The sequence below is a fragment of the Rhinatrema bivittatum genome, chromosome 17, assembly GCF_901001135.1.
Source record: "Rhinatrema bivittatum chromosome 17, aRhiBiv1.1, whole genome shotgun sequence".
In the NCBI taxonomy this organism is placed as follows: Eukaryota; Metazoa; Chordata; class Amphibia; order Gymnophiona; family Rhinatrematidae; genus Rhinatrema; species Rhinatrema bivittatum.
This window is the reverse complement of record NC_042631.1, coordinates 21,241,275-21,254,802: the sequence shown is the minus strand read 5'-3', so window position 1 is coordinate 21,254,802 and position 13,528 is coordinate 21,241,275. Positions and strand designations below refer to the sequence as shown.

At 41.4% G+C, this 13,528-nt stretch overlaps 1 protein-coding gene across 6 annotated transcripts in view; it reads right to left on the bottom strand.

Moving 5' to 3' along the window:
- The window catches only part of SBF2 (SET binding factor 2), a 469,097-nt gene that overhangs the window by 60,334 nt on the left and 395,235 nt on the right, over positions 1-13,528 (bottom strand). For all 6 annotated transcript variants that reach the window (XR_003853250.1, XR_003853249.1, XR_003853248.1 and 3 more), the window contains 3 exons: positions 11,155-11,331; positions 4,849-4,950; positions 3,759-3,944 (listed from right to left, as the gene is read on the bottom strand). Coding sequence is in view for 3 of the 6 variants with exons in the window: in XM_029582714.1 (XP_029438574.1) it covers positions 3,759-3,944; positions 4,849-4,950; positions 11,155-11,331 (465 nt within the window). In the remaining 3 variants the exon portion in view is untranslated. The remainder of the gene's footprint in view (positions 1-3,758; positions 3,945-4,848; positions 4,951-11,154; positions 11,332-13,528) is intronic.

Here is a 13,528-nt window from a genome sequence, read left to right as displayed (position 1 = left end):
CAGAGATACCAGTTTCATTGTATAATACAGGAGGGTAGAGTTTGGTATTTAAAATAATTTATCCTTACTGCTACACAAGGGAAGAACTCCAGCCTTCCTGCTGCTTTATCAAACTGTGCATTTGGTTTTGTCAAGAGTGAAGTATTCCAGACAATTCAGAGTAAATTTTCAAAGAGATATCGCGTTGAAAAATAGCCTATATGCACCTAAGTAGCATGTATTTGCGATTACATTTTATAAACATCAAAAGTACATTTTACTAGTGCAAAAGAGAGGTGGTCTAAAGGCGTGTCGGGGGGAGGGGAGGGGTCAAGAAGTATTCATGGAAATTGCTATTTTATAAGAGTATGTGCATTTCAGTTATTGAGTTTATTTGTACATTTTTATTTGTCTGCAATTTTTGGGTGAGAGGCCCGGGTCACGTGCTAGATGGACTGGGTGAACCGGAGGTGGACTGGTTGAACTAGCGGAGATATTGGCGAACTGGTGATTTCAATTATACATGCAAGTATATTCAAAACGATGTGTGTGCATGCTTTATAAAATATCTACCTCCATGGATAAATCAGGGGTATTACGCTTACATGTTTTATTTATTTTTTGGCACCTAAAATATACACACGTATGTTTATGAAATAGTTAGAGAAAGTAAGCGCGTTCCTTGCATTATAAATATCCGTACATTCTGGAACATATACATGTACTTTCAGAGCAGAACTACGCAGTATTTTATAAACTGGGCAGCTCCCACCGCACAGTTTAGAAAATATTAAGATAAATCTGCGTGTGTTCACTTACATGCACAAATGCAGTACCACAAATAGTTTTAAAAGTCAGGCTCCCTCTGTGTATTTGCTTTAACTGCCTCTATACTGTATAAGAGCACTCTTCACCGAAAACCCATGGCCTCAATGGAGCCATTCAGATCTCACTTCTCCACTACTGTTATACCGTTAACACTGGATAGAGATCTTGGCTTTTGAACCCACCTCCCCTGTAACTTAGATACTTAAATGATTGCTATAAGCAAAAGTGCCAGTGAAATAAAGTAGAATGGGTGTTGAGATCTTGATTTAAAAAATCATCAAGCTTCCTGTTTGCCTTTATATTACTGATATTATCTTAGATATAGCATACATAAATAAATAAATATGGCAAACGTTTTACAGCACTGCAGGTTCCTTATCGCACACTTAAGACTTTGTAAAAAGAAAATTAATTTTCTGGGGTCTAGTTCTATCAGTTTCTATTTATATAACATTTTCTTTTTATATCCTTTTGCTTAGATAAAGAAGCTCCCTAACAACAGCAGTGTCAGCAGAAGCAGCACCACTTGGAGCCTGTCTACTGTGCCACCACAGCTCTTACTCGATCACTCACCCCTTTCCACCTTTTGCCCTGTCCCTTATACGCTGCCATTCTGTCACTGTTTTGGCTCCTCTCACCTCTGCCAGAAGTCTGCTCCCAGTGTTTCCCACCCTCTCAGGGGAAAATTATCTCGCATTTCTTTTCAATTTACTGTGATGACCTCCTGGTCTTTGAACTTCTCGTATGAAAAATGCTACCTTCTGGCACCTCATTGAACCCTGCTAAATAGCTGAAGGTTTGTAGCGTATTTTATTATGTCTTTAGCTTCTCAAGTCTCTCCATGCATACCCTGTAATGCAGGCTGGGCACCATTCTGATGGCCCTTCTTTGAATTGCCTACACTTTATCATTTTCTCCGGAGCTGGACAGAGGTAAGATTACTGGACAGAGGTAAGACCTGGAGAGAGGTAAGATTACTTCCCTCTGCATGCACACGACCATACTGTTAAGACTTCACAACTGCTTTGTCACACTGACTGCCCTGAGATTATCAGACAGGTTTTACTCCTGTTTGGTTACTGCTGGTTCTTCTCCTTCCTTGGATTTCTGCTCCTAAATATACAATTTGCTTTGCTTTGGATTAAAGCACAGTTGCCAAATCCTTGGCTACTATGTCAGATGGTTGGAGTATCTTTCATGTCTGGCATGTCTGTTGTGTTGCAGACTTTCATATCGTCTGCATTCAGACAGCCGTGTTGTTCTAGTCCTTCCATCTCGTCTCTTATAAAGACACGGAAGAGGACTGGGCCTAGCACTGATCCTTATGGCACCCCAACGTCAAATCCCCTTTACCAGAGTGGACTCCACTGACCACCTCTTAAGTCCCATTGCATACAATATAAACTGGAATAAAGAGGGTTTTCCCTCTCCCTCCCCCTCCCATCATCAGACTGGCAATTTGCTCCCCAGTTATCCGTGTAGAAATGCATGACAGGCCACGCATCTGCTGCACCCCCGTTGTTCGACTGCTCTGGTCATCAAGTTTATTTGGCAGGGCCCTTCACCTTGTGAAACTTCCTGTAATGACATCACAAGCAGCCTCCTTAAAGGAGACTGGAAAACTCCCAGATGTTGCTGCTGTAAAGCGGTGATTTTGCATCAGTAATTCAGCTGACACCTGGAACTGCTGGCATAAACAACAGCTTTTTAAAAGATGACGAGGGTCTATTTTAGGAGTTACTGCTTTATGTGTTTTCTTGGTAACACTTGCTGAACAACAGCAAACTGATACAAGCATCCTGCTCACATCAGTACATGGAGAACAAAATGTTTCACCTGTTGATTTAATTTTTGTTGTTCTATGCACTTCAACTAATTTTCTTCATGTTCTTGTCAACAGCAGCAGTCATATCAAGTAACATCCAATAATTTACCCCCTCTCTCATACACACATGCAGACAAATTCTCTCCCACACCCACAGGCAGTCTCTCATGCTCTCCCCCCCCCCCCTCACAGGCAGTCTCACACTCTCTCAAAAACACAGGCAGTTTCTTTCTCACTCTCTCACATACACAGGCCGTCTCTCCCTCATTCTCTCACAGACACACAGAGTGATGGAGAGACTGCTTGTGCGTGTGTGATAATGTGAGAGAGAGAATGCCTATCACACATACACTCAAGTTCATTCTGACACATACACACATGCATTCTCTCTCGGTCAGCTGTTGACTGCAAGGGAAATGCCAGCAGCACCGCAGAGCCTCCTTTTCAGCTGCCGGATGGATGGATACAGTTGTGGCCTCACGAGGCCTCTTCTTCTCCACCTGCAGCTAGAGACTTGCGGTACGGAGGGTGAGACTCGGGGAATACTAACGATACCTCTGTACTTATGTATATATCTCTGTTCTGAATGTCTGAACAGTTCACCAGCATTGCTTCAATGTTATCACGTTTCTGCAAATCCATAAAGGTGTGGGCGAGGAATTTAACATGATTTCCATAGGTAAAACCCATTTTACCTGTGTTGTCTGTCTGTCCTCCCTCAACACAGCTTCAAGGCTGAGCTTCGTTCCACAATGTGTGTGCTTTTAGTTATATTAAGAGGAGATATTTCCAGAGTAGGAAATCTTCAAATCTACGCATGCTATATTTCAATGACAAAATTATCAACGGATAAAGCAGGTGCGAAAGTCTGCAGGTACTTTGTACTTGCAACAAGTATCAAATCAGAAACACACCTGTACACATGGGCTTTTGCCCTGAAAACTGGGGCAGAATTTCAGGGTTAATCAATGGGGAGAAGTTGAAAATTGCCTATAGATACCAGATTGCTGTTCTGTACCTTGCAGCTCATATGTTCTGGCAAGTTCAATATTTTGATCATGAAGAGCTGGTCAGGGGCATAATGAATCCTGCTTGACTTGTTAACCTGCAAGCTTTCAATGCTCACCTGATGTACGCAGTCCAAGAACTGTAAGAAAATAGGTGCAAAGCCACCGCTCTGATTAGTGAGAGTCAGGTTACTGCGCTGACTGAACTTATGACCAAAGGAAAGCCATTCTTTCTCCATCAGCATTCGGAAGCCTTCGAGAGTCCGGTAGAACGGATCACCGAGTAACTGTACTAGAGACACCACCTCAGACACAAAAGAGAGTCCCCAGTGAGAGGGAATCATGAAAATTAGAAAGCAGAAACAGCACTATGGAGAATTTGCTTAGCAATGCTTTGGTAACGGAGGGCAAGGTCTGACCAGGGTTTTGAATCTCATATATATTAGTTTGGGGAAGGGGGATTTGCTTTCCATGCAGGACAAAGGATTTAGATTTGATTTATTAAGCTTGTTTTCCCACCATTTGGTAAATTATCATAGCAAGGTTATAGTCATACTTCTAATAAAGCGAATCATAAACCTAATATACATAATAAATAAACTACAATACATCAATATACATAATACAATGCAAACAAACAAACAACAACAGTAGCAATTATATACCAAAAATAAAATTCTGCTTATCATCATTTCTAACTTAGCTTAATGAAAACAGCCGTGCTTTTATTTTTTTTCTGAACCAGATGGGAAGGGGCTCTTGGGATAAACAATAACTTCCCCACAATATAAAGGCCGATTCTTTCTAACCAGCTGTATGGACCTACTTTTGAAAAGAGTCATGATTTAATTTTGTCATTTATGTTCTACTTTTATAGGGGAAATCCCCATTCAAGGCAGATTACAAACATAAATCAAGAGAGCAACCCCTTACATATTAAATATTTAATCCACCAAGCCTCATAAGCACATAAGAGGCATATTACAAATATAAATTAAAACAGCTGCCAATCTCCAATGATGATATTACTATTACATATTTTAGAACACACTTTAGAATTGTACAGCTAAATGTGAACATTCTATATTACTGCAAAATTTAGATTTACTAAAGATTGAGCATTGTAAATATATCAACACCAGTAACTGTTGCTGTTTAATATACACAGGGGAAAAGAAATAAAGTATTCAGAAAAACTGAGGTGTTTACTTGCGTGGTAATGTCCCATCCCTCTTCTAAACAAACCAGGACTGAAGATCCACTCTCAAGCAGCTCGGACAGGATCAGACACAACTGCATTATCCTGTGAAGCTGTAGAGTGAGAAAGGGAAATCCGTGATGCGAGTCAGATCCACCAGGCTTAGGCACTTAAAACAGTATATAGCTGCAAAATTTAAGTAGCACAGTCCAAAATGTATGGACAATATTATATAGGTGGAAAAATCGTCAGAAAATTTAGGTGCCAACCAAAAATATTTAGAAGCCTGGGAATTTTTTTATCATTTTATTTGGCTACTTTTAAAATTTCGTCTAATTTTTAGTTTTTTAAGTTTTTTTCCCAGTAACTTTTTGCTTTCCTTTGCTCTCACTTACCCTATCCAGGCATTCTCCATCCCTCTACCTTCTTGGGCATCTTCTTCCTCTCACCCTACTGAAAGCAACCACTAATTCCCTGCAAGCCAGGCCCTGAAGTGGCAGCCACAGCAGTGTTTCTCTTTTCCAATGGGTGCCGGGCCTCAACTTTAGGCAACTGAAGGACTGAGGGCCTAGAATTTTTCCAGCCCTGTATGTAGGGATTTACACATTCAAACCTATTTCTTCTTTTGTTACAAACCACCAAATTCCAATAAAACCCATATTTGTTCTCTCGGTTCCATCTTTCTCTCTAACTTCAACAAGCAACAGCCGTTCTGACTGATCCCTTGCTGGATTCCCATAGGGATTTAGCTGGATAACTATGGCGTCACCAGCCAGATTCCTCTGATTGAAAATTTGCTAAAAGTACATTCCCTCTTCCACAACGTGCATATTTAAACTACATACGAGAGAGGCACTCCTGTAGGTACATGGCCAGGGGAGTAAAGAACGCGCGTACATTTGGATTTTCAAATATCTGTGCTATGTTTTGCCCCTGCTCCACCACCTACAGAAACAGCAGGGCCCGGCGCTCGTAGGCGCTTTCTTCCTGCAGATCTTGGAGCTGATTTTCAAAGGTTGCCAATGTTCGCAGGTATAAAAGCACTTGCGTACTTTAGGCTCCTAAATGGATCTCGGTAAATAAGCACTGTGCACCTGCTGAAATACGTATCATTGTCACTGTGCTCTGAACTAGAATCTGAAATTCACTTGTAATTACTGGGTTCAAAACTTACTCTCAGAACTGACCTACTGTATTTTAGGCCATGCAAGACTTTTACAATTTTTTTTTTTTTTGCAAATCCTGGACTTTATAGTTGAATCACAATTTTAAAAAAATGCTCCATAAAACAAATGCATTTACTTTTCTTTTCACACACACAATCATAATTTAGCTGATAACTCACCAAGTGAAGTGACATAGTAACATAGTAAAAGACAGCCCATCAAAAAGGCCCAGCAGTGATTCTGTGCACATCGTTCCGAAGTAAATCAATTTGCCAGACGGAACTCAATCTTCAAGTAATGCATATTTTTATACAATTCAGTTATGTATTTTTTTTTTTTAAATATCTACAGTAAAACTGGTCATGAGAGAGAAGGGCCTGCCTGCAAATATACCATACATAGCAGAACCTCAGAGTGCCATGGACAGCTATGCCTGCTTTTAGTAATCTGCGGGACATTTTGTGTAACCCTAGTTCCAGCAGATGTACCTCGGACCTTATCTGGCCACTGAGGTACGCACTGATCACGTGTTTATGCTTACAGACAGAAGAATTTCCCTCTGCTCTTTCTCCCTCTAGGATGGATACCCAGTCAAAGGAGGCTGACTTGTGTGAAGGCAGCTGGAAGAGAAGTTTTCGTCTGAGCTAAATACTTCAGTGTCACTTGTCAAACGATGTGGGGCCACGGCCAGACGAGGCATTTCAGGACATTTCCTCTGTGGCATGCCTGAGCCCCACTGGTCCAGACAGTCAGCTGAATGGAACATAACTCTCCGGCAGGGCTATTCCATTGTTGAAACAAAACCCAACAACTTTTGGATCCAGTTTTAAAACCAGTCCAAACTGCCTCTATCTTGTGTTCACTAGAACAGAGTATGAAATGGGAAATTTAAGCAATGAATAAAACACACTGGGAAAGAACATTTACTATAAGTCATCTTTCAGACATGGTACTTAAAGAGAAAACTAACATTATTCTACTATGCCTCATTTAACAGCCACACATAATCTTGGTTTATTTCCATGAAATTCCCTTAACATAAGTGTATAATGTCTAAGGTTTCATGTACTTGCTTATTGACTGAAACCATGTTCCTTTTGATATTCTCTGTTGTCTGTTTAATAAGGTGCATGTCTGAGGCAGCAGAAGTTAGAAATGGTATCTCCTCCAGGTCCATCTTTGTATTAAAATGGTTCCATTCTCCTCTAACACACAAGTTGTTCCTGTAGCAGATGCAGCTCCCAACATGGTTTGTTTTGTGCTTTGTGTGTGGAGGGCTGTTTACAGAGCTAAACCTAATGTACTGGTGGTGCCAGACCTGTAAGTGGCAGGAGACAAAGACACTGAGAGAGCCAAACGTGAAGGCTTCCGTTTTCCCAACCGTGCCATGGATTCTAAAGCGCTGCTCCAAAAACGCTCCTCTGTGCTTCAGTCCTGCAAAGGGGCTGAAGCAATAAGACGCCTGCTCGTGTTCAGCACCCGTTTTCCTAACGCGCACACCGCCACATTCCCCGGGCACCTGACGCAAGGGAAGAACTGTGCGTCCATCATGCTGAAATACATCGGGCACGCACAACTGCAGCGGGGGCTCAATGCAAGCCTCCGTTTTTATCCTGCTTCTTCTGCCCACTTTCTGTGTTATTTTGTGAGGTTGCTGAAGACGCCCATAACTAAATGCTCCTTGCTCCGGGCATCTAAATTCTGCGGCCGTAATAATTTTCTTTTTTTTTTTTCTAATCAAGCCAATATACATTTATTTTTCAACACTGCAAGCAGTTAAGTATCACAGCGATACTAAGTCGGAGGGCATGCAGAGGACCGTGTTTTTATTGTTCATGAGCCCTTGACTCGTGAATTGACTTTACGCTATCTCCAGGGCGGAGTTAAATTTGTGGCATTAAAAAGTGTGTGTTGGGTGCCCTGCTATTTTCTGCATTTGGGGAGGGGGGTGGGGGGGTAGGTAATAGCCTCATCTATATGGAATTTACATGTGATGGGCGCTATCTGCTACGCATTTGTTTGGGTGCGCGTTTTGGAGGCACTAATCTCCTTACTGCATCGGGTGCTAGTCTAGCGCATCCAAAATATGTGTCCAACCGTGCACAGACCCCTGCGCTAGGCCGAGAGCACTTTATTGCCTCGGCCCCAAAGTTAATAAAGCACCTCCCTAAACTGGGAGCCAAAGCATTTTACCATATTAAGCACAAATATGAGCTACTCAGAAACAGATTAGATGTTTCTTACTATAGACTGCACAGCACAGCAAGATGCACTCTGACTCTCGGCATAGCTATGTTGTGCCATGTGTTCCCTCCTTCCATGGGAGGGAGGGAGGGTTCACAGAGTGAAATTGGGGCAATTGATGTGGAAACCCTGCCACTGGCATTTGTATTAACAGCCCCCCCCCCCCCCCCACCGGTGTCACCACAGAGATTAGTGGAAACCTGTACAGCCCGTGCCGCAGAGAGGTACAGTGGTAGATCTCCCCTCCCCTCTCCTCCCTTGCCTCACGGGGGATCCCTCTCCCTCCAACTTGTCACTTCAGTCTCAAAAGGGCTCTGCTCGGGCCAGTTTACCCAAACCCCCCCCCCAGGGCAACAATATTGTACACCAGAAGCTTCACTGTGATGTTTTGTTGCTAATACAAAAGGAATATAAAAATTAGCAGCTTAAAGAAATGAGTGCTGAACTCTTGAGTTCTGCTGATGCAGCTCAGTTCTGTTATTGTGCATTTCTCCTAATCATTTCCTAATGAATTATGCAATAGGTGTGCACCCTTGTAATCAAATATTGAGGAGTCGAATTGTGGCAGCTATTCACAGAATAACTGAGCAGACGGGATGGGCCGGACGGTCGTTTTCTGCCATTATCTGCTCTGGGAATTACATTAGTAGTGATGTAGAGAACCTGAAGGATTTAGCATTTATTTATTTTTTAACTTTTATATACCGAGGTTCCTGAATGGGATACAGATCACCCCGGTTTACAATAAACTGCAACTTCGCACAAAGGCAGTACATAAAACAAGTGAATGGGGGTGGTGGTGGGAGGGCTAGTTCAATGCTCCCCTGAGAGAGAGAGAGTGGAAATGGTGTGCTCCCAGCTTATATGAACCAGAGCCACTATTTAGTCTTGTGCTGGGGCTGCAAGCTCTTTTGCTTTTCCCTTTTTGATTGTTTTTCCAGGGAGATCTGGCTACAGTAAAGAAGTCGGGACACCTTCACCTGTTTCACCATGATTTTGGATTTTTTTTTTTTGTTTGTTTCTGAGGAGGACTTCGTGCCTCTTGTTTGGTTTCCCATTTCTGAGTAATCATTGTTTCTTTTGGGTTACCTGAGTAGCCTAGGGCTCAGGGACTCAGCTTTGGTAGCCATCAGTGGTATCTTTCACAGGGAAAGGCCCAAAGGAGCATCTATGTCCTCAGGGAGGAATGAATTCATATTCATTCCTGGGGGGCAGGAGTCTGGCAAAAAGAAGGTGACCTCAATCAGGGGATCACGATCACCTCTGGAAGATCCATGGGTGAAAAGAAGAGGAGAGGTATGAAATCAGGACCGGACAATGTCATTTAATGGGAATCCTCCTGTTAGCCCTTAAATGGGAAACTATTTCACATTAAAAGCTGACGCTGATCTAATGGATGACAATCGGCTTTAATCCATTTGTGTAATTTAGAAGAGGGCAAATTAAGAAGCTGGATATTGTAAAATTTTCAAGCTGTAGGAGACTTTATTACAGGCCATCAACTATCAGTAAAATTGGGATGGAAACCACTCTTTTTCAGTGGGTTCATTAGTGCTGTTTACACAAAGTTTCAATTGGTGAAAAAACCCCCTAAAACAATGCTAAGAGCCTTGGAAGATAACATCTCCCCCGTGAGGGAATCGGGGACCTCAGATATAACACGGTACCTTCAGGAAGGAATGGTAATCTTCCATTTGATTTGAGCTGGGTGGGGGGACCCCTAGCCCAGGCTTACACTTGTAAACAGGTGCCTTGAAAATCAGCTAGGTTGAAATGCTCCCTCCATGGATGGAAAAACACAAAACCCCCTTTTCCTCCCAAATTGTGAGCACCTGGGTTCTATATTATAACGTATGTGACTGATGAACCCAAAGTTTTGCTGCGGTGCAAAGATTGCTCCAGTGTTGTCCTGGTAGTTTCCTGCTGAAGATATCATGATACTTGCATCAATATTTCTGGAGCCACTGTTGCCCTGGAATAAAACTCTGATCATATGACTGCTGAGCCCATCAGAGAAAGGTCCCTAGTAGGATTGCCAACTGGTTTCATGTCTTACGGAAGAGACTAATCCACTCCTGGTTTTACTCTATTGCATTCAGGATCTTATAGTTCCTGCTTTTCTTAGGAAAATTATAATTACGTCTACCATACATGTCTTGGAGCAAAGCCATGACTGGATTAGCTTGTTCCTTATGACACTGGGCCGGTCAACAACCCCAAGTCCCATTGCCAACTCCCTGATAAGTTAGGAATAGTTATCTGAAGGCCGTGGGCACCCAGCAATGTGGCACTTGACCATAACAAATTCCATACTGGGTCAGACCAAAGGTCGATCAAGCCCAGCATCCTGTCTCCGACATTGGCCAATCCAGCTCACAATTGGCAAGATCCCAAAGAACAGATCTAATCCTTCTTGTTCATAACCAGGGATTAGCAGTGGTGTTCCCAAGTCTACATGATTAATAATAGTTTATTGACAGGAATTTGTCTAAATCCTTTTAAAATCCAGCCACAGTAACTGCCTTAGCCACATCCTCTAACTTGGATGAAAGTGGGTGTTTTGTACCTTCAAAAATATTTCTTTTAGAGCAGTTTATTAACATAGCTACTGGTTTGCTATGTTAACATACTTGTCTTAAAACCCTCCTAAATATTTCTGATTATTTGTTCTTTATTTATGCTGTTGATGTGTCTCTGACGTGATTGATGTGCTTGGTTTCAAAATAAACCTTACTTGTCAGGAAATCACTTAAATAATGCCGGGATAGTAACCCTTAAATGACTCAGTCGATCTTTCTCATTTTCATTACAGCATTTGCTGTTAATAGCAGTCTTTACCCTTTTTTAAATATAACACAAAATATGCTGAAAGACCCAGACAGCGCATTCATCAGTTATGGGAATTACCTGAAGAAACCACTCAGACTCCCCCAGGGCTTTCAGGAATGTTACTTCAGAGTCTGTGGGAATGGAGCTTGGGACACAAGCCCTCATCAGTTTTTTAAAGCTGGTTTTCACCTGTCGAACGTCGCTGAACTCAACAGGAACAAATTCACAATTTAAAGCAAAGTCAAGTTTGAAACCCTGAGAAAGAAGAAAGCAACAGGTGTTACTGAGACCGACAGGGACAGCTCATCAGAATGGGCATTTCTCACCACTCCTTAACGTTCCCAGGAGTTTGGTTTATTTAAGGGTAGAGTAAAAAGGTTTTTCTTTGATTTTTCTCGCCAGACAATTACATGCCTGTATCAGCCATGTTTCCTCTAGCAGTTAAATGCTGAGTTTGTCCTCTTGGAGAAAATGAAATAATCTGGCGTAATCCAGGATTATGGAAGAACTTGGTTTGTGGTAGGCAACGTCAAGAAAGTGCTGCCTCATCTGGCATGCACAAGTTCAGGATTCTGTGATATTCAGTGAAAATTTATCACATAAAATTTGCATTCTGTCATGCTATATGCACCCTAAAAGAGACTTGCTATTTGTTCTGTTGATATTCTCCTGCTTTTTAAACATAAAAGTGCATAAAACTCAAATAAATTAAGTTGCTTAACCTTGCAGAGGCAGCAGGATTACTAGTTTTTCATAAAAGCTAATTTTTGACAGAGACAGCTATTTACAGAAACTATACAAATACATTTCTACACATTCCATTACGAAGTTTGGAAACTTACTGTAAGACAGAATATTCTAGCTTCAGTAGATGCTGATTATTACCAATAGAGTCCACTGGGAAGCATTTTGAAAGTGTACGATATATCTTTTATGACATTCCTGCTAATAAGGTTGATTCCAGAGGCGCTGCATAATTAATTTAAAAAGCTCTTTAAAGTACATTTTCCAATGTACAGTATGTAGAGTGGGTAATGACCACTTGAGGCACTGCCCAGTGCAAAGTAAGTGGGATACCATTTTCAGCACAAAACAGCAAGTTATTACACTTGTATAGATCACAGTGTATTTGACTTCAGTTTCGTAAAACCAATAGTCTGCATCCATGCTGGTTTGATGAGAAAAGTGAGGGCTTCCTTTTACCCAGAAACATAGAATATCAGAGCAGATAAGAACAATTTGGCGTATCTAGTCTGTCCAAATTGCTTTCTTCTGCACTGCCATACACCATGGTTGATCTGTAGCTTTCCCTTCAGTGTAGCACTTGCACTGCTGCATGTCCAGTATAAGTTAGCCAGATACATTATCCGGCTAACTTATTCATTCTGCCTCAGTCTTTTTATGTGAATTAGCAGCACTATCGTTTTTCATGCTTTATTGTGTTTCCATATTATCAAACTTGCTCTGCCAGTAAGTATGATAGTAACGGTTAAGGTAAAGTTATCCAGAAATGTTCCCAGATAACTTTACTTCTGCTCTTGGCTACATCTAGTTAGACAAATATCTTTTTTGACTAACTCCAAATATTAGAGTTAGCCAGATAAGTTACTCAGTGATAATATGTGCGATCAGCTAACTCAATTCTCCCTTGGAATGCCGCCAAAACACCTTCCAATTAGGATACATTTTATTTGGATATGTCGGCATTTATCTGGATCACTCATAGGTTACTGGATGCATGTCTTTGAATATCAACCTCAGTATTTTTTTTAATGAATTATTTTTATTCCCATTTTTCTCTCTATAGACAGCATGCCTTTTGCTGGTTCTGGGGGCTAAGAGGAAGTCTCCTTTGAGATTTATCTCCTTCAGCTTCCTTGTAATACTGCTTTATAGTCTGCAGGAGTCACTGCAGTAGTGGCAGCCTTTTTTCCTCCTAAACCAAACCCTGCTGGACTGGAGACATGAATATGGGGCATTGCATCCTGGGTCACGGGGCTGGCTAAAATAGTGTTTTTAAACAGGTTTTCCCAAATGCCAAAGTTAAAAAAAAAAAGAGAGATTTTGCAGCACTTAGCACATTTTGCATCTGAAGAACTGCAGCAAATGAAAGGCCTTCCAAATAATAAAGACAGGTCGACAATGTCAGCTGTCCCAAGTAATAACATGGTTGAGAAATGATGGTAACAGCTGCTCTTATCAAATCAGAAAAGAGCAAATGTAAACAATAGTATCATGAATACAACAACTTTATCCCCAGCGATAAGGTTATATAAAGGCAGAATGTCAATGTTGGAGAACACATATCTTAAAAGAAAACCTTGTTACGCTCCAAAACTAAAACAGGACCACATCTGATGACATGAACTATGCTCCAAGAAAACTAACTGGCTCCTTCTGTGATAAGAGGAAAATTGAGTTCCATACGGTAGTGCGCCAAAAAATCCAGAGA